This window comes from Coloeus monedula, assembly GCF_965178545.1.
Source record: "Coloeus monedula genome assembly, chromosome: 33".
NCBI lineage: Eukaryota > Metazoa > Chordata > Aves > Passeriformes > Corvidae > Coloeus > Coloeus monedula.
In genome coordinates, this window is record NC_138813.1 from 2,975,032 (window position 1) to 2,995,590 (window position 20,559).

General features: G+C 58.0%; 2 protein-coding genes across 3 annotated transcripts in view; both read left to right on the top strand.

The window, feature by feature from the left end:
* The window catches only part of LTBP4 (latent transforming growth factor beta binding protein 4), a gene marked incomplete at both ends in the record, with an annotated part of 41,402 nt that extends 36,847 nt beyond the window's left edge, over window positions 1-4,555 (top strand). Inside the window, 2 exons of the mRNA XM_082299672.1 lie at window positions 1,749-1,877; window positions 4,413-4,555. Of these exons, the coding sequence (XP_082155798.1) occupies window positions 1,749-1,877; window positions 4,413-4,555 (272 nt within the window). The remainder of the gene's footprint in view (window positions 1-1,748; window positions 1,878-4,412) is intronic.
* Window positions 4,556-13,931: 9,376 nt separating this feature from the next.
* On the top strand, window positions 13,932-20,088 carry YIF1B (Yip1 interacting factor homolog B, membrane trafficking protein). 2 transcript variants are annotated; one of them, XM_082299637.1, is made up of 8 exons: window positions 13,932-13,971; window positions 14,050-14,297; window positions 14,403-14,507; window positions 16,178-16,256; window positions 17,471-17,528; window positions 17,638-17,793; window positions 17,868-17,961; window positions 19,826-20,088. In XM_082299637.1, exons 1-8 carry the CDS (start codon window positions 13,953-13,955, stop codon window positions 19,979-19,981), a joined length of 915 nt encoding a protein of 304 aa, XP_082155763.1. In that variant the 5' UTR covers window positions 13,932-13,952; the 3' UTR covers window positions 19,982-20,088. The 2 variants fall into 2 exon arrangements, with proteins under 2 accessions (XP_082155763.1, XP_082155764.1); XM_082299638.1 differs by lacking the exon at window positions 14,403-14,507.
* Window positions 20,089-20,559: the final 471 nt, after the last annotated feature.

A 20,559-nucleotide genomic window follows, 5' to 3' on the forward strand; every position in this document is an offset into this window, starting at 1 on the left:
TGGGTTTTGGGGGGGTTTTTTGGGTCTGAAGCCCCCTCCCCACTTTAGGGGTGCAGGATGAGGATGGGGACTTTGGGAGATTCCTTTGGGGTTGGTTTTGGGGTTTTTTGGGGGGGCTTTCAAGGTTTTTTGGGGTTCTTTGGGTTGTTTTTGGTTTTTTTTTTGGGTTTCGAGGTTTTTTGGGGTTCTTTGGGTGGGTTTTGGGTGGGTTTTTTTGGGTTTCGGAGGTTTTTGGGCTTCTTTGGGTTGTTTTGGGGGTGTTTTTTTTTTTGTTTCAGGGTTTTTTGGGGTTCTTTGGGTTGTTTTGGGGGTTTTTTTCTAGTTTTGGGTTTTTTTGGGGTTCTTTGGGTGGGTTTTGGGGGGGTTTTATGGGTCTGAAGCCCCCTCCCCACTTTAGGGGTGCAGGATGAGGATGGGGACTTTGGGAGATTCCTTTGGGGTTGGTTTTGGGTTTTTTGGGGGGGGTTTCAAGGTTTTTTGGGGTTCTTTGGGTTGTTTTTGGGTTTTTTTGGGGTTTCGAGGTTTTTTGGGGTTCTTTGGGTGGGTTTTGGGGGGGTTTTTTTGGGTTTCGGAGGTTTTTGGGCTTCTTTGGGTTGTTTTGGGGGTGTTTTTTTTTTTGTTTCAGGGTTTTTTGGGGTTCTTTGGGTTGTTTTGGGGGTTTTTTTCGGGTTTTGGGTTTTTTTGGGGTTCTTTGGGTGGGTTTTGGGGGGGTTTTTTTGGGTCTGAAGCCCCCTCCCCACTTTAGGGGCGCAGGATGAGGATGGGGACTTTGGGAGATTCCTTTGGGGTTGGTTTGGGGGTTTTTTGGGGTTCTTTGGGGTTTTTTGGGGTTCTTTGGGTTGTTTTTGGGTTTTTTTGGGGTTTCGAGGTTTTTTGGGGTTCTTTGGGTGGGTTTTGGGGGGGTTTTTTTGGGTTTCGGGGGTTTTTGGGCTTATTTGGGTTGTTTTGGGGGTGGTTTTTTTTGTTGTTTCAGGGTTTTTTGGGGTTCTTTGGGTTGGTTTTGGGGGTTTTTTTCGGGTTTCGGGTTTTTTTGGGGTTCTTTGGGTGGGTTTTGGGGGGGTTTTTTGGGTCTGAAGCCCCCTCCCCACTTTAGGGGCGCAGGATGAGGATGGGGACTTTGGGAGATTCCTTTGGGGTTGGTTTTGGGGTTTTTTGGGGGGTTTTGGGGTTTTTTGGGGTTCTTTGGGTTGTTTTGGGGGTTTTTTTTTTGGGGTTTCGGGGGGTTTTGGGGTTCTTTGGGTTGTTTTGGGGGTTTTTTTTTTCTAGTTTTGGGGTTTTCTGGGGTTCTTTGGGTGGATTTTTGGGTTGTTTTGGGGGTTTTTTTGGGTCTGAAGCCCCCTCCCCACTTTAGGGGTGCAGGATGAGGATGGGGACTTTGGGAGATTCCTTTGGGGTTTTTTTGGGGGGGTTTCGAGGTTTTTTGGGGTTCTTTGGGTTGTTTTTTGGGGTTTTTTTGGGTTTCGGGGGTTTTTGGGGTTCTTTGGGTTGGTTTGGGGGGTGTTTCAGGTTTTGGGGTTTTTTGGGGTTCTTTGGGTGGATTTTTGGGGGTTTTTATTCGGGTTTTGGGTTTTTTGGGGTTCTTTGGGTTGGTTTTGGGGTTTTTTTTCAGGTTTTGGGGTTTTTTTGGGGTTCTTTGGGTGGATTTTTGGGGGTTTTTATTCGGGTTTTGGGGTTTTCTGGGGTTCTTTGGGTGGATTTTTGGGGGGTTTTTGGGGTTTTTTGGTTCTGAAGCCCCCTCCCCACTTTAGGGGCGCAGGATGAGGAGTGCGGGGTCCTGAGCGGCTGCACCCACGGGCGCTGCGTCCGCGTGGGCGACGCCTTCACCTGCGCCTGCGACCCCGGATTCCGCCTGGACCCCGCCCGCCTCGACTGCCTCGGTGAGACCCCTCCCCAAAAAAAACCCATCCCGAGACCCCTCCCCAAAATCCCTGGGAAAAAACCCGATTCCTGAGAACCCCAAAATCCCGGAAAAAAACGTCAAATCCTGAAAAAAAATCCCCAAATCTTGAGAGCTGCAAAGCCCTGAAAAGCACCGTAAATCCTGAGAAACCTCCCCAAAAATACCCCGAGACCCCTCCCCAAAATCCCTGGGAAAAAAACCCCCAAATTTCCCCCTTTTAACCCCAAATCCCCCACTTTAACCCCAAATTTCCCCCCTAAAACCCCAAATCCCCCCTTTTAACCCCAAACTCCCCCCCTTTAACCCCAAATACCCCCCAAATTTCCCCCCTTTTACCCCAAATCCCTCCCTTTAACCCCAAATTTTCCCCCTAAAAACCCCAAATCCCCCCCTTTTAACCCCAAATTTCCCCCTTTTAACCCCAAATTCCCCCCTTTAACCCCAAATACCCCCCAAATATCCCCTTTTAACCCCAAATCCCCCCCTTTTAACCCCAAATTTACCCCCCAAATCCCCCCCTTTAACCCCAAATCCCCCCCAAATTTCCCCCTTTTAACCCCAAATCCCCCTTTAACCCCAAATTTTCCCCCTAAAATCCCAAATTCCCCCTCTTTAACCCCAAATCCCCCCCTTTTAACCCCAAATTTCCCCCCCAAATCCCCCCCTTTAACCCCAAATCCCCCCCTTTAACCCCAAATTTTCCCCCTAAAAACCCCAAATCCCCCCCTTTTAACCCCAAATCCCCCTTTTTAACCCCAAATTCCCCCCTTTAACCCCAAATACCCCCCAAATATCCCCTTTTAACCCCAAATCCCCCCCTTTTAACCCCAAATTTCCCCCCCAAATCCCCCCCTTTAACCCCAAATCCCCTCCAAATTTCCCCCTTTTAACCCCAAATCCCCCTTTAACCCCAAATTTTCCCCCTAAAATCCCAAATTCCCCCCCTTTAACCCCAAATCCCCCCTTTAACCCCAAATTTTCCCCCTAAAATCCCAAATTCCCCCCCTTTAACCCCAAATACCCCCCAAATTTCCCCTTTTAACCTCAAATCCCCCCCTTTTAACCCCAAATTTCCCCTTTTAACCCCAAATTTCCCCCCTAAAACCCCAAATCCCCCCTTTTAACCCCAAACTCCCCCCCTTTAACCCCAAATACCCCCCAAATTTCCCCCCTTTTACCCCAAATCCCTCCCTTTAACCCCAAATTTTCCCCCTAAAAACCCCAAATCCCCCGTTTAACCCCAAATTCTCCCCTAAAACCCCAAATCCCCCCCTTTAATCCCAAATTCCCCCCCTTTAACCCCAAATACCCCCAAAATCCCCCCCTTTAACCCCAAATTTTCCCCTTTTAACCCCAAATTTCCCCCCTAAAACCCCAAATCCCCCCCTTTTAACCCCAAATCCCCCCCTTTTAACCCCAAATTTCCCCTTTTAACCCCAAATTCCCCCCTTTAACCCCAAATACCCCCCAAATATCCCCTTTTAACCCCAAATCCCCCCCTTTTAACCCCAAATTTACCCCCCAAATCCCCCCCTTTAACCCCAAATTTTCCCCCTAAAATCCCAAATTCCCCCTCTTTAACCCCAAATCCCCCCCTTTTAACCCCAAATTTCCCCCCCAAATCCCCCCCTTTAACCCCAAATCCCCCCCTTTAACCCCAAATTTTCCCCCTAAAAACCCCAAATCCCCCCCTTTTAACCCCAAATCCCCCTTTTTAACCCCAAATTCCCCCCTTTAACCCCAAATACCCCCCAAATATCCCCTTTTAACCCCAAATCCCCCCCTTTTAACCCCAAATTTCCCCCCCAAATCCCCCCCTTTAACCCCAAATCCCCCCCAAATTTCCCCCTTTTAACCCCAAATCCCCCCTTTAACCCCAAATTTTCCCCCTAAAATCCCAAATTCCCCCCCTTTAACCCCAAATCCCCCCCTTTTAACCCCAAATTTCCCCCCCAAATCCCCCCCTTTAACCCCAAATACCCCCCAAATTTCCCCTTTTAACCCCAAATCCCCCCCTTTAACCCCAAATTTCCCCTTTTAACCCCAAATCCCCCCCTTTTCACCCCAAATTTCCCCCCCAAATCCCCCCCTTTAACCCCAAATACCCCCCAAATTTCCCCTTTTAACCTCAAATCCCCCCCTTTTAACCCCAAATTTCCCCTTTTAACCCCAAATTTCCCCCTTTTAACCCCAAATCCCCCCCTTTTAACCCCAAATTTCCCCCCTTTAACCCCAAATCCCCCCCTTTTAACCCCAAATTTCCCCCCTTTAACCCCAAATCCCCCCCTTTTAACCCCAAATTTCCCCCTTTAACCCCAAATTCCCCCCCTTTAACCCCAAATTTTCCCCCTAAAAACCCAAATCCCCCCTTTAACCCCAAATACCCCCCAAATTTCCCCTTTTAACCCCAAATCCCCCCCTTTTAACCCCAAATCCCCCCCTTTTAACCCCAAATTTCCCCCTAAAACCCCAAATTTTCCCCTTTTAACCCCAAATTTCCCCCCCCCCCCAGACGTGGACGAGTGCTCGGCGCTGCCCCCCCCGTGCGGCCCCGGCCGCTGCCTCAACACCGCCGGCTCCTTCCGCTGCCTGTGCCCCCCCGGGACCCCCCCGGTGCGGGACCCCCCCCCCCGCTGCCCCCTCCCCCCCGCCTGAAGCCCCCTCCCCATATTTATTGCGTGGCGGTTTTGGAGATAAAACCCAGCAAAATCAATATAAAGGATTTTTTTTTTTTTTTTTGGGGGGGGGGAGGGAGGGGGAGGGGTTCATCCTGACCCCCCCCCACCATGACCCCCCCCTCCCCCACCCCGCCCCACCCCCCCCCCCAACCCAAGGGAGGGGGGATTTGGGGACCCCCCCCACCCCTCATTTTTACTGAATAAAGGTTTTCTAGAAAATGAGGCCGTTTTGGGGGGGTTGGCCCCCTCCTCATTTTGGTTTTTGGGGGGGGGGGGGTTGGGGATGAGCCCCACTGGATTGGGACCCCCCAGCCCAGAATTGGGACCCCCCCCAGAATTGGGACCCCCCCCAGATTTGGGACCCCCCCCAGAATTGGGACCCCCCAGAATTGAGATTCCCCCCCGCCCCGCCATAGAATTTGGGACCCCCCCAGAATTGGGACCCCCCCCCCCTTGGAATTTGGGACCCTCCGGGCACTGGGACCCCCCCCCCCCATGGAACTGGGACCCCCCCCCGATGGGATTGGGACCCCCCCAGAATTGGGATCCCCCCCGATGGAACTGGGACCCCCCCTCAGAATTGGGACCCCCTCAGAACTGGGACCCCCCCATGGAACTGGGACCCCCCTCAATGTGACTGGAACCACTTGGGGGGGGGTTTCCAGTTGGAACTGGGACCCCCCCCAGTATTACTGGGACCCCTCCCCACAAAACCGGGACCCCCCCCATGGAACTGGGACCCCCACCCCAAAACTGGGAACCCCCCCACCCATGGAACTGGGACCCCCCCACCATGGGATTGGGACCCCCCAGCATTGGGAGCCCCCACCCCAGAATTGGGATCCCCCCCCATGGAATTGGGAGCCCCCACCCCAGAATTGGGATCCCCCCCCATGGAATTCGGACCCCCCCCCATGGAATTTGGGACCCTCCTGGCACTGGGACCCCCCCTCAATGTAACTGGAACCCCCCCTCAGAATTGGGACCCCCATGGAACTGGGACCCCCCCCATGGAACTGGGACCCCTCCCCCCTCCCCCAAGACTGGCCACCCCCCCCCAGAATGAAGCCGTCGAACCCAAGCGCCTTTGGGGACCCTTTATTGTGCCGGGTCCCCTCCCAGTGTCCCCTCCCAGTGCCCCCCAGTATCCCCAGTGTCCCCCCCACTGGTGCTACCCGCTGCCGCCCCCCCCCGCCGCCCCGTGCCCCCCTCCCTGAGCTGCTTTGGTCCCGTCCCTCGTCCCCTCCAACAATCCGGCCCCTTCCTCGGTGCCGGCGCCGGCGTCGTCGTCGTTCGGTGCCGCGGCGGCGCCGGGGAGGCCGTGGAGCTCGGCCACGTGGCGGAAGGTCTGGGCCAGCAGCAGGACGCCCGTGACCCCCAGCAGCAGGTACACTGCGGGGGAGGGGCGTGAGGGACCCGGCGCGGCGTCGGGGGCGTGAGGGGGCGCGAGGGGAGCCAACGGGAGCCAACGGAACCCAACGGGACCCATCGAGACCCAACGGAACCCATTGGGAGCCATCGGGAGCCAACGGAACCCATTGGGAGCCAACGGAACCCAACGGAACCCATCAGGACCCATCGGGACCCAGTGGAACCCATCAGGACCCAGTGGAACCCATCGGGAGTCATCGGAACCCAACGGAACCCAACGGAACCCAACGGAACCCATCGGGAGCCATCGAGACCCAACGGAACCCAATGGAACCCATCGGGAGCCAACGGAACCCAACGGGACCCATCAGGACCCATCAGGACCCACCAGGACCCATCAGGAGTCATCAGGAGTCATCAGAACCCAACAGAACTCATTGGGAGCCAACGGAACCCAGCGGAACCCAACGGAACCCATCAGGAGCCATCGAGACCCAACGGAACCCAATGGAACCCATCGGGAGCCAACGGAACCCAACGGAACCCAACGGAACCCGACAGAACCAATCAGGAGCCATCGAGACCCAACGGAACCCAACGGAACCCATCGGGACCCAGTGGAACCCATTAGGAGCCATCAGGACCCAATGTGACCCATCAGGACCCATCAGGACCCATCGGGAGCCATCGGGACCCAACTCAACCCACTGGAACCCAATGGGACCCACTGGAACCCAATGGAACCCATCCAGAACCCAACAAAATCCCAAAAACCCAACTCAACCCAATCAAAACCCATCCAAAACCCCAAAACCCAACCCAACCCATCCAAAACCCAGCCCAACACAACCAAAACCCATCCAAAACCCCAAAACCCAACTCGACCCAATCAAAACCCATCCAAAACCCCAAAAACCCAACCCAACCCAACCAAAACCCAACCCAACCCAACCAAAACCCAACTCGACCCAATCAAAACCCATCCAAAACCCCAAAAACCCACTGGAACCCATCCAAAACCCAACCCAACCCAACCAAAACCCATCCAAAACCCCCAAACCCAACTCGACCCAATCAAAACCCATCCAAAACCCCAAAACCCCAACTCAACCCAATCAAAACCCAACTCAACCCAATCAAAACCCATCTGAAACCCCAAAACCCAACTCAACCCAAACCCAACTCAACCCAACCAAAACCCAACTTAACCCAACCAAAACCCATCCAAAACCCTAAAACCCAACTCAACCAAAACCCAACTCAACCCAACCAAAACCCATCTGAAACCCTAAAACCCAACTCAACCAAAACCCAACTCAACCCAATCAAAACCCAACCCAACCAAAACCCCAACTCAACCAGCCCAACTCAACCCAACCAAAACCCAACTCAACCCAATCAAAACCCAACTCAACTCAACCCAAACCCATCCAAAACCCTAAAACCCAACTCAACCAAAACCCCAACTCAACCCAATCAAAACCCAACCCAACCAAAACCCCAACTCAACCAAAACCCAACCCAACCCTCAACCAAAACCCCGAGAGGCCTCTCCGCAAGCCCCAAAACTCACCGGCCACGGCCACTTGGTAGAGCTGCCTCAGCGGCTGCTGCGCTTGCCGGGCCGGCACGAGGTCGCCGAAGCCGACGGTGCAGAGGGAGATGACGCAGAAATAGACGGCGTCCAGGTAGGTCCAGGTGGGCTCCACCAGGTAGAAAGCGGCGGCCGGCAGGAGCACCAGGAGCACCAGGGCGACGGCCACGAGGCCCAGGAGGTGGGCACGGGCGGCGCCGCGCCGGCCGTAGCCCCAACGAGCCTGCAGGTAGCCCCGGGGCCGCCGGGCCAGGGGACCACCGAGGCGGCGGGCGGTGGCCGCCAGCAGGAACATGGTGGCCGGGACGCCCAGGGCGGCGTAGGCGGCGCAGAAGGATTTGCCGGCGGCCGAGAGCGGCGTCACCGAGCCGTAGCCTTGGGGGGAGGGACACGGCGAGGGTCAGGGGGTGACCCCGACTCGCCCATGGGGTGGGGGGTGGGGGGTTGGGGGGCTTGGGGGGGTCTTGGGGGGCTTGGGGTGGAAGGGGTTCTTGGGGGTCTTGGGGGGTCTTGGGGGTCCTGGGGTATCTTGGGGTTCTTGGGGTTCTTGGGGTTCTTGGGGGTCTTGGAGGGTCTTGGGGGTCTTGGGGGTCTTGGGGGTCATGGGGGTCTTGGGGGTGATGGGAATCTTGGGGGTCTTGGGGGGTCTTGGGGTGGAAGGGGGGTCTTGGGGGTTCTTGGGGGTCTTGGGGGTCTTGGGGTTCTTGGGGGTCATGGGGTTCTTGGGGGTCTTGGGGTTCTTGGGGGGTCCTGGGGGGTCTTGGGGGTCTTGAGGGGTCTTGGGGGGTCCTGGGGTATCTTGGGGGTCTTGGGGGTTTTGGGGGGTCTTGGGGGTCCTGGGGTATCTTGGGGGTCTTGGGGTTCTTGGGGGTCTTGGGGTTCTTGGGGGCCCTGGGGGGTCTTGGGGGTCTTGGGGTTCTTGGGGGTCTTGGGGGGCTTGGGGGTGATGGGAATCTTGGGGAGTCCTGGGGGGTCTTGGGGGCTCTTGGGGTGTCTTGGGGGTCTTGGGGATTTCGGGGGTCCTGGGGGGTCTTGGGGTTCTTGGGGGTCTTGGGGGTCATGGGAATCTTGGGGAGTCCTGGGGTATCGTGGGGGGTCTTGGGGGGTCTTGGGGGTCTTGGGGGTCCTGGGGTTCTTGGGGGTCTGGGGGGTCCTGGGGGGTCTTGGGGGTCATGGGGTTCTTGGGGGGACTTGGGGGTCATGGGAATCTTGGGGGTCCTGGGAATCTTGGGGGGTCCTGGGGGGTCTTGGGGGTCTTGAGGGTCTTGAGGGGTCTTGGGGGGTCCTGGGGTATCTTGGGGGTCTTGGGGGTCCTGGGAATCTTGGGGAGTCCTGGGGGGTCATGGGGGTCTCGGGGTTCTTGGGAATCTTGGGGGGTCTTGGGGGTCTTGGGGTGGAAGGGGGGTCTTGGGGGGTCTTGGGGGCCCTGGGGTATCTTGGGGGTCTCGGGGGTCTTGGGGAGGTCCTGGGGGGTCTCGGGGCTCTTGGGGATCTCGGGGGCCCCGAAGTGCCAGGGGGTCTCGGGGGTCTTGGTGCTCCTGGCAGTCCCCCACACCTTGGGTGGGTTCTGGGGGGTCCTGGATTTGGTGGGGGTCCCCTGGGGGTCCCCTGGGGGTCTCGGGGGTCTCGGGGGTCTCACCCACGGTGGTCAGGAGGGTGACGATGAACAGGAGGGCGCTGGGCACGTCCCACTCGCCGGCCTCGGGGGTCCCGGGGGTCCCGGGGGGGCCCTCGAGCGCCCGCAGCCCCAGGACCCCCAAAAGCACCAACCCCGCGTAGGCGACCCCCAAAAACAGCGCCCCCCGCCCCATGGCCCCCCCCTCAGCCCCGGGACCCCCTCAGAGACCCCCGGGACCCCCTCAAGGACCGCCGGGATCCCTCAAAGACCCCCGGGACCCCTCAGCGACCCCCGGGACCCCCTCAAGGACCGCCGGGATCCCTCAAAGACCCCCGGGACCCCTCAGCCCCAGGACCCCCTCAGCGACCCCCGGGACCCTCAGCGATCCCCGGGACCCCCTCAAGGACCCCCGGGATCCCTCAAAGACCCCCGGGACTCCTCAGCGACCTCCGGGACCCCCTCAGCGACCCCCGGGATCCCCTCAAGGACCCCCGGGACCCCCTCAGCGACCCCCGGGACCCCCTCAGCGACCCCCGGGACCCCCTCAAGGACCGCCGGGATTCCTCAAAGACCCCCGGGATCCCTCAAAGACCCCCGGGACCCTCTCAAAGCCCCGGGACCCCCTCAGCGACCCCCGGGACCCTCTCAAAGGCCCCCGGGACCCCTCAAAGACCCCCGGGACTCCTCAGCGACCTCCGGGACCCCCTCAGCGACCCCCGGGACCCCCTCAGTGACGCCCGGGACCCCTTAAAGACCCCCGGGACCCCCTCAAAGACCCCCGGGACCCCCTCAAGGACCCCCGGGACCCCTCAGTGACCCCCGGGACCCCTCAGCGACCCCCGGGACCCCTTAAAGACCCCCGGGACCCCCTCAGCGACCCCCGGGACCCCCCGGGACCCCCTCCCGCCCCTCACCGGTGTCGGCCCCGCTCCGACCCCCGCCCGCCGCCGCCTCTGCTCATCCCAGTTCCTCCCAGTCCCTCCCAGTCCCTCCCATTCCTGCTCATTCCAGTCCCTCCCAGTTCCCTCCTAGTGCCCCCCCCCCCAGTCCCTCCCAGTTCCCCCCAGTTCCCGCCCAGTGGCGGGAGTGGGATCCCCCCTACCCCAACTACAACGTCCGGCCCGGGGGGAACTGGGGGGGACTGGGAGGGACTGGGAGGGACTGGGAGGGACGGGGGGAATGGGGGGCACTGGGGAGAACTGGGAGGCACTGGGGGGACTGGAAGGAACTGGGAGGGGGGGTTACTGGGATGAGCAGGACAGTTCATACTGGAGTAACTGGGACGGCGGATACTGGGATAACTGGATGGTTGATACTGGTGTGACTGGGCAGACTGCACTGGTGTAACTGGCCCGTACTGGGTTAACTGGGAGGGCCCATACTGGGCTAACTGGGGGGGCTGATACTGGTGTGGCTGGGGGGGCTGATACTGGGTTAACTGGACAATCCACACTGGTGTAACTGGCCTGTACTGGTGTGACTGGGGGGGCTGATACTGGTGTGACTGGATGGTTGATACTGGTGTGACTGGGCAGTCCACACTGGTGTAACTGGCCCATACTGGTGTAACTGGGGGGGCTGATACTGGTGTGACTGGGGGGCTGATACTGGTGTGACTGGGCAGTTCACACTGGTGTAACTGGCCCATACTGGGTTCACTGGGAGGGCCCGTACTGGGCTCACTGGTGTGACTGGGGCAGTCCGTACTGGGGTAACTGGGAGGGCCCGTACTGGGCTCACTGGTGTGACTGGGGCAGTCCGTACTGGGGTAACTGGGAGGGCCCGTACTGGGCTCACTGGTGTGACTGGGGCAGTCCGTACTGGGGTAACTGGGAGGGCCCATACTGGGGTAACTGGGAGGGCCCGTACTGGGTTAACTGGTGTGACTGGGGCAGTCCGTACTGGGGTAACTGGGAGGGCCCGTACTGGGCTCACTGGTGTGACTGGGGCAGTCCGTACTGGGTTAACTGGGAGGGCCCGTACTGGGCTCACTGGTGTGACTGGGGCAGTCCGTACTGGGGTAACTGGGAGGGCCCGTACTGGGCTCACTGGTGTGACTGGGGCAGTCCGTACTGGGGTAACTGGGAGGGCCCGTACTGGGTTCACTGGTGTGACTGGGGCAGTCCGTACTGGGTTAACTGGGAGGGCCCGTACTGGGCTCACTGGTGTGACTGGGGCAGTCCGTACTGGGGTAACTGGGAGGGCCCGTACTGGGCTCACTGGTGTGACTGGGGCAGTCCGTACTGGGGTAACTGGGAGGGCCCGTACTGGGTTCACTGGTGTGACTGGGGCAGTCCGTACTGGGTTAACTGGGAGGGCCCGTACTGGGCTCACTGGTGTGACTGGGGCAGTCCGTACTGGGGTAACTGGGAGGGCCCGTACTGGGCTCACTGGTGTGACTGGGGCAGTCCGTACTGGGGTAACTGGGAGGGCCCGTACTGGGCTCACTGGTGTGACTGGGGCAGTCCGTACTGGGGTAACTGGGAGGGCCCGTACTGGGCTCACTGGTGTGACTGGGGCAGTCCGTACTGGGGTAACTGGGAGGGCCCATACTGGGGTAACTGGGAGGGCCCGTACTGGGTTAACTGGTGTGACTGGGGCAGTCCGTACTGGGGTAACTGGGAGGGCCCGTACTGGGCTCACTGGTGTGACTGGGGCAGTCCGTACTGGGTTAACTGGGAGGGCCCGTACTGGGCTCACTGGTGTGACTGGGGCAGTCCGTACTGGGGTAACTGGGAGGGCCCGTACTGGGCTCACTGGTGTGACTGGGGCAGTCCGTACTGGGGTAACTGGGAGGGCCCGTACTGGGTTCACTGGTGTGACTGGGGCAGTCCGTACTGGGTTAACTGGGAGGGCCCGTACTGGGCTCACTGGTGTGACTGGGGCAGTCCGTACTGGGGTAACTGGGAGGGCCCGTACTGGGCTCACTGGTGTGACTGGGGCAGTCCGTACTGGGGTAACTGGGAGGGCCCGTACTGGGTTCACTGGTGTGACTGGGGCAGTCCGTACTGGGTTAACTGGGAGGGCCCGTACTGGGCTCACTGGTGTGACTGGGGCAGTCCGTACTGGGGTAACTGGGAGGGCCCGTACTGGGCTCACTGGTGTGACTGGGGCAGTCCGTACTGGGGTAACTGGGAGGGCCCGTACTGGGCTCACTGGTGTGACTGGGGCAGTCCGTACTGGGTTAACTGGGAGGGCCCATACTGGGCTCACTGGTGTGACCGGCCCCCAGCCGCCGGGGGGGTCACGGGGCTGTCACGGGGCTCTCACGGGAGCGGCGCGAGGCCGGAGCCGCCCCGGGGCCGTCGGGAACGGACGGACAGACGGACACCGGACGTGGGGGAGGGGCTGGGGGACACCACGGGGACACCAAGGGGGACACCAAGGGGACATCCTGGGGACACCAAAGGGGACACCACAGGGACATCAAAAGGGACACCAAAGGGACATCCTGGGGACATCAAAAGGGGACATCATGGGGACACCAAAGGGGACACCACGGGGACATCAAAAGGGGACATCAAGGGGACACCAAAGGGGACACCAAAGGGACATCCTGGGGACATCAAAAGGGGACACCCTGGGGACACCAAAGGGGACATCATGGGGACATCAAAGGGGACACCAAGGGGACACCAAAGGGGACACCAAGGGGACATCACAGGGACATCAAAAGGGGACATCACAGGGACATCAAAGGGGACATCAAGGGGACATTCTGGGGACACCAAGGGGGACACCACGGGGACACCAAGGGGACACCAAGGGGGACATCCTGGGGACATCCTGGGGACACCATGGGGACACCATGGGGACATCCTGGGGACATCCCTGAGCACACCACGGCTTTGGGGACATCCTGGTGACATCATGGCTGTGGAAACATCCCTGGGGACATCCTGGGGACATCACGGCTTTAGGGACACCACGGGGACACCAAGGGGACACCACGGCTTTGGGGAGATGCTGGGGACACCATGGCAACATCCCTGGGGACATCCTGGGGACACCACGGGGACACCACAGCTTTGGGGACACCAAGGGGACACCAAAGGACACCACGGGGACATCCCAGGGACACCACGGCTTTGGGGACATCAAGGGGACATCCTGGGGACACCACGGCTTTGGGGACACCAAGGGGACATCCATGGAGACACCTTGGGGACGTTCATGGGACATCCTGGGGATCTCACGGCCTTGGGGACACCATGGAGTCATCCTGGGGACACCACGGCTTTGGGGACATCCTGGGGACATCATGGCCATGGGAACATCCCTGGGGACATCCCGGGGACATCCCGGGGACATCCCGGTCCTGGGGACACCCTGGGCTGGCGCTAGGCCCAAGCGCACCCCCCGTTACCATGGCAACCAGCGTGGCGCGGCCGCCATCTTAACTCCGGGCACAACTTCCTCTCCCCGCCAACAACTTCCGCCTTCTCACCCAATCACAACCCCGCTTTCCCCCCCCCACGTGACTCCCGGTAGCCAAACTCAGAAGTGCCGCCGCCACGGATCCTACCGGACCCGTGACACCCCTGGCGACATCACGACACCGGTGACATCTTAGGAACGTTTTTGTGGCATCCTGAGGACACTCCGGGCACTCACTAGGCCGCCGCACGCCGCGTTACCATGGCAACAGCGACCTTAACGCGGCCGCCATCTTAACTCCGGGCACAACTTCCTCTCCCCGCCAACAACTTCCGCCCTCTCACCCAATCACAACCCCGCTTTTCCCCCCCCACGTGACTCCCGGTAGCCGAACCCGGAAGTGCCGCCGCCGCCATGGACCCCGCCGCTCCCCGTGAGTTTCGGGCGGGTCCCGTGAGGGAATTTTGGGGCTCCGAACCCCCTCAAACCTCCCCTTTCCCCCTTCTCCCAGCCCCCAAACGCCGCGGCCCCGCTCGCTTGGCCGATCCGCGGCCTCTCTTCGAGGATACGAGCGCCAGCGGAGCTTCCCCGGGCCGCGGTTTCGGGGCTCCGCCGCCTCCTTCGGCCTCCTCCTCCTCCTCCTCCGCCTCATCGCCGTTCCCCCCTCCCGGTGCTTTCCTGGGCGAGCCCGTGTCCACTTTGGCCGCGGCCTACGGCAGCAGCTTGGCCTCGCACGGCCGGGACCTCGTGGAGGAGAACGTGAGTGGGGAAGGGAGCGATGGAAAATGGGGGGGAAAAAGGGGAAAAACGGGCAAAAACCGGGGAAAAAAACCCCGGGGGAACGCGCACGGTGTCGCCCCGCAGCTCGGGCGGTGGGTGCCCGTGGCGAGGCTGAAGTATTATTTCGCCGTGGACACGGCGTACGTGGGCAAGAAACTGCGGCTGCTCGTGTTCCCCTTCGGGCATCAGGTACTGGGAGGGGACTGGGAGGGACTGGGAGGGACTGGGAAGGGGGTTCAGGGTGATTGGGAGGGACTGGGAGGGGGTTCAGGGTTACTGGGAGGGACTGGGAGGGGGTTCAGGGTTACTGGGAGGGGGTTTTGGGGGACCTGGAGGGCACTGGGAGGGGATTGAGGGTTACTGGGAGGGACTGGGAGCGACTGGGAGGGACTGGGAGCGACTGGGAGGGGGTTCAGGGTTACTGGGAGGGACTGGGAAGGGGTTCAGGGTGACTGGGAGCGACTGGGAGGGTACTGGGAGGGGGTTCAGGGTTACTGGGAGGGGGTTCAGGGTGATTGGGAGGGGGTTCAGGGTTACTGGGAGCGACTGGGAGGGTACTGGGAGGGGGTTCAGGATTACTGGGAGGGACTGGGAGGGGGTTCAGGGTGATTGGGAGGGGGTTCAGGGTTACTGGGAGGGACTGGGAGGGTACTGGGAGGGGGTTCAGGGTTACTGGGAGGGACTGGGAGGGGGTTCAGGGTGATTGGGAGGGGGTTCAGGGTTACTGGGAGGGGGCTCAGGGTTACTGGGAGGGGGCTCAGGGTTACTGGGAGGGACTGGGAGGGACTGGGAGGGGGCTCAGGGTGACTGGGAGGGGGTTCAGGGTTACTGGGAGCAACTGGGAGGGGGTTTAGGGGGGTCCTGGAGGGGTTTTGGGGTGGATTTGGGGGATTTGAGGGCGTTTTGGGGCTGTTCTGGGGGGATTTGGGATTTTGAGGGATCCCAGGGGATTTGGGGGCAATTTGGGGGAATTTGGGGGATTTTAGGAGCAGTTTTGGGGTGTTTTAGGGGGCTTTGGGGTATTTGGGGGTGTTTTGGGTTGGTTTGGGGGTATTTTGGGGTGTTTTGGAGCATTTTGGGGGTATCTGGGGGAGTTTGGGGATAATTTGGGGCCATTTCAAGGCAATTTGGGAGATTTTAGGAGCAGCTTGGGGTTTCTTTTGGGCTGGATTTGGGGGAATTTGGGATAATTTGGGGTTTTTGGAGGGATCTCAGGATACTCGGGGTTATTTTAGGGGGTTTTGAGGGATTTTGGGGTGGTTTGGGGGGATTTTGGGGTGGTTTTGAGGGAATTTGGGGTGGTTTTGAGGGATTTTGGGGTTGTTTTGAGGGATTTTGGGGTGGTTTGGTGGATTTTGGGGTGGTTTTGGTGGATTTTGGGGTGGTTTTGGTGGATTTTGGGGTGGTTTGGAGGGAATTTGGGGTGGTTTTGAGGGAATTTGGGGTGGTTTTGAGGGATTTTGGGGTGGTTTGGAGGGATTTTGGGGTGGTTTGGAGGGATTTTGGGGTGGTTTTGGGGGGTTTTGGGGGTATTTTGGGGTGGTTTTGAGGGATTTTGGGGTGGTTTGGGGGATTTTGGGGTGGTTTGGAGGGATTTTGGGGTGGTTTTGGGGGATTTTGGGGTGGTTTTGAGGGATTTTGGGGTGGTTTGGAGGGATTTTGGGGTGGTTTTGGGGGGTTTTGGGGGTATTTTGGGGTGGTTTTGAGGGATTTTGGGGTGTTTTGAGGGATTTTGGGGTGGTTTTGGTGGATTTTGGGGTGGTTTTGGGATATTTGGGGTGGTTTGGGGGTATTTTGGGGTGGTTTGGAGGGATTTTGGGGTGTTTTGGGGAGTTTCTCACTCCCCCAGCCCCCCCCAGGACTGGCAGGTCCGGTACCAACAGGACGCCCCCGTCGCCCCCCGCTTCGATGTCAACGCCCCTGACCTTTATATCCCGGGTAGGGACCCCCAAAACCCCCCTGGGACCCCCAAAAACCCCCCAAAACCACCCCCAAAACCCCCAGGACACCCCAAAAATCAAAAAAAACCCCCAAATTCTCCCGAAATTCCCCCTCAAATCCTCCCAAAACCCCCCCAAAATAACCCCGGTCCCCCCCCAAAAATTCTCTCCCTTCCTTCTTAAGACCCCCCCAAAACCTCTTGGGATCCCCTAAAATGCCCAAAAGTTCCTAAATCCACCCCAAAAATCCCCAAATCTCCCCCCACACTCCCTCAAAATCCCCTCCAAAATGCCCCAAATTCCCCCAGTTCTACCCCAAAATCGCTTCCCCACCCTCTCAAGACCCCCCCAAACCTCTTGAAACCCCCAAAATCCTCTCAAATCCCCCCAAAAAATCCTCCTTAAAACACCCAAATTCCCAACCCTCAATTCCCCCAAAACCCCCCTAAAATACCCCAAAAAAAAACCCCAAAAAACCCCAAACCTCTCCAAATCCACCCCAAATCCCCTCCCCACCCTCCCAACCCCCCAAAATTCCCCAAACCTCCCCAAATTCCCCAAATCCTCCCCAAAATCCTCTCAAATCCCCCCCAAAAAATCCTCCTTAAAACACCCAAATTCCCAACCCTCAATTCCCCCAAAACCCCCCTAAAATACCCCAAAAAAAAACCCCAAAAAACCCCAAACCTCTCCAAATCCACCCCAAATCCCCTCCCCACCCTCCCAACCCCCCAAAATTCCCCAAACCTCCCCAAATTCCCCAAATCCTCCCCAAAATCCTCTCAAATCCCCCCCAAAAAATCCTCCTTAAAACACCCAAATTCCCAACTCTCAATTCCCCCAAAACCCCCCTAAAATACCCCAAAAAAACCCCAAAAGAACCCAAACCTCTCCAAATCCACCCCAAATCCCCTCCCCACCCTCCCAACCCCGCAAAATTCCCCAATCCTCCCCAAAATTCCCCAAATCCTCCCCAAAATTTCCAAAATCCTCCCCAAAATCCCCCCAAAAAATCCTCCTTAAAACACCCAAATTCCCAATCCTCAATTCCCCCAAAACCCCCCTAAAATACCCCCAAAAGAACCCAAACCTCTCCAAATCCACCCCAAATCCCCTCCCCACCCTCCCAACCCCCCAAAATTCCAAAAATCCCCCCAAAATTCCCCAAATCCCCCCAAAATTCCCCAAATTCCCCCTAATTTCCCCTCACAGCCATGGCCTTCCTCACCTACATCCTCCTGGCCGGCCTCGCTTTGGGCACCCAAAACAGGTACAAAAAACGCCGTTTTTTCCCCCAATTTTTTATCCCCCCTCTTTCTCCTCCCTCCCAACCCCCAAATCCTTCTCCCATCCCACTTTTTTTGGGGTGAAATTCCCAGATTTTCGCCGGACAGCCTCGGTTTGGTGGCGAGCTCGGCCTTGGCCTGGCTGGTCCTGGAAGTTCTGAGCGTCCTCCTGAGCCTTTATTTGGTCACCATCACCACAGACCTGACCCCCATCGACCTCGTGGCCTTCGCTGGTTACAAATACGTGGGGTGAGCTGATTTTTAGGGGTTTTCCCCCATTTTTTTGGGGTGAAATCCCACGGTTTTGGGTGTTTTCCCCTCAGGATGATCGTAGGCCTCGTGGCTGGCTTGGTGCTGGGTAGGCCCGGGTACTACGTGGCCTTGAGTTGGTGTTGTCTGAGTATTTTCGTGTTTATGGTGAGTTTTTTCGGGGGTTTTGGGGGGTTTTTGGGGTTTTTTGGGGTTTTGGGGGGTTTTTGGGGTGGGGGGGGGTGTGTTGGATTCTTTGGGAGTCACAAAATTCCGAGGGATTTGGTGAAAATTGCAGAGAATTCGTAAAAGTCGCGCCCTCGAAACGACGCTCGGAGAGGATTTGGGGGCTCTGCCTTCAGTTTTGGGGGATTTTAGGGGTTTTGTCTCATTTTTGGGGTTTGGGAGGTTGGGGGGACCCCACCCCGCAGTTTCTTGAGATCCCAAAATCCTGAGGAATTGGCTCAAAATTCCAGGGAATTCATAAAAATCGCGGCGGCTGAAGGGGCGGCGGCCGAGGGGGTTTTGGGGTGGATTCTGAGGGATTTGAGGACTTTTTTTGGAGGTTTTTGTGGGAATTTGGGGATTTTGGGGGGTTTTGAGGACTTGAGAGGTTCATCCCAAAGTTTAAAATCCCAAATTTTTCCCGAATTCCCCCAGATCCGGACGCTGAGGCTGAAGCTGCTCTCGGAGGCAGCGGCCGAGGGGGTTTGGGGTGGATTCTGAGGGATTTGAGGACTTTTTTTGGAGGTTTTTGTGGGGGTTTTGTGGGAATTTGGGGATTTTGGGGGGTTTTGAGGACCTGAGGTGTTGATCCCAACGTTCTAAACCCCAAATTTTTCCCGAATTCCCCCAGATCCGGACGCTGAGGCTGAAGCTGCTCTCAGAGGCGGCGGCCGAGGGGGTTTGGGGTGGATTCTGAGGGATTTGAGGACTTTTTGGGGAGATTTTTGTGGGGTTTTTTGGGGAATTTGAGGATTTTTGGGGGTTTTGAGGACTTGAGAGGTTCATCCCAAAGTTTAAAATCCCAAATTTCCCCCGAATTCCCCCAGATCCGGACGCTGAGGCTGAAGCTGCTCTCAGAGGCGGCGGCCGAGGGGGTTTGGGGTGGATTCTGAGGGATTTGAGGACTTTTTTTGGAGGTTTATGTGGGGGTTTTGTGGGAATTTGGGGATTTTGGGGGGTTTTGAGGACCTGAGGTGTTGATCCCAACGTTCTAAACCCCAAATTTCCCCCGAATTCCCCCAGATCCGGACGCTGAGGCTGAAGCTGCTCTCGGAGGCGGCGGCCAAGGGGGTTTGGGGTGGATTCTGAGGGATTTGAGGACTTTTTTTGGAGGTTTATGTGGGGGTTTTGTGGGAATTTGAGGATTTTTGGGGGTTTTGAGGACTTGAGAGGTTCATCCCAAAGTTTAAAATCCCAAATTTCCCCCGAATTCCCCCAGATCCGGACGCTGAGGCTGAAGCTGCTCTCGGAGGCAGCGGCCGAGGGGGTTTGGGGTGGATTCTGAGGGATTTGAGGACTTTTTTTGGAGGTTTATGTGGGGATTTTGTGGGAATTTGAGGATTTTGGGGGGTTTTGAGGACTTGAGAGGTTCATCCCAACGTTCTAAACCCCAAATTTCCCCCGAATTCCCCCAGATCCGGACGCTGAGGCTGAAGCTGCTCTCGGAGGCAGCGGCCGAGGGGGTTTGGGGTGGATTCTGAGGGATTTGAGGACTTTTTTTGGAGGTTTATGTGGGGATTTTGTGGGAATTTGAGGATTTTGGGGGGTTTTGAGGACTTGAGAGGTTCATCCCAACGTTCTAAACCCCAAATTTCCCCCGAATTCCCCCAGATCCGGACGCTGAGGCTGAAGCTGCTCTCGGAGGCGGCGGCCGAGGGGGTTTGGGGTGGATTCTGAGGGATTTTAGGACTTTTTTTGGAGGTTTATGTGGGGATTTTGTGGGAATTTGGGGATTTTGGGGGGTTTTGAGGACCTGAGCTGTTGATCCCAACGTTCTAAACCCCAAATTTCCCCCGAATTCCCCCAGATCCGGACGCTGAGGCTGAAGCTGCTCTCGGAGGCGGCGGCCGAGGGGGTTTTGGTGCGCGGTGCCAAGAACCAGCTGCGGATGTACCTGACCATGGCCATCGCTGCTGCCCAGCCCCTCTTCATGTACTGGCTCACCTTCCACCTGCTCAGGTGAGCGGGAATCTGCCCCAAATTCCCAGGAAAAATCCCGGAATTCCAGCCTTTTCCCCCCCAAAAAATTCCCCTCCGTTTCCGTCGCGCCAATAAATGGAATTCAAGGAGGGTTTGGGGCCTTTGTGTTGATTTTTGGGGGGGGAGGTTTGGGGTTTATCGCAAATTTTGGGGGGGTTGGGTTCCTCTGGATCCCCCAAATCCTGAAAAAATTCCGAAATTCTTGAGTTTTCCCCTCAAAATTCCCGTGGTTTGTGGTGGCTTCAAGAAACGCTGCCCTGGGAGGGTTTGGGGTCTTTGCATCCTCAATTTTGGGGGAATTTGGGGAATTTTGGGGGGATTTGGGGGTTTTAATCTTAATTTCAGAGGGCTTGCGGTCCCAAAATTCCACCTGGGAGCCCCAAAATTCCACCTGAGGGCCCCAAAATTCCACCTGGGAGCCCCAAAATTCCACCTGAGGGCCCCAAAATTCCACCTGGGAGCCCCAAAATTCCACCTGGGGATCCCAAAATTCCACCTGAAGGTCCCAAAATTCCACCTGGGAGCCCCAAAATTCCACCTGAAGGTCCCAAAATTCCACCT

Bases quoted from the DNA above. Each gene is read 5' to 3' on its own strand.
- YIF1B (XM_082299637.1), top strand. The intron at 14,298-14,402 runs GTGAGTGGGGAA...GTCGCCCCGCAG, and splicing joins GGGACCTCGTGGAGGAGAAC to CTCGGGCGGTGGGTGCCCGT. The intron at 14,508-16,177 runs GTACTGGGAGGG...AGCCCCCCCCAG, and splicing joins TGTTCCCCTTCGGGCATCAG to GACTGGCAGGTCCGGTACCA.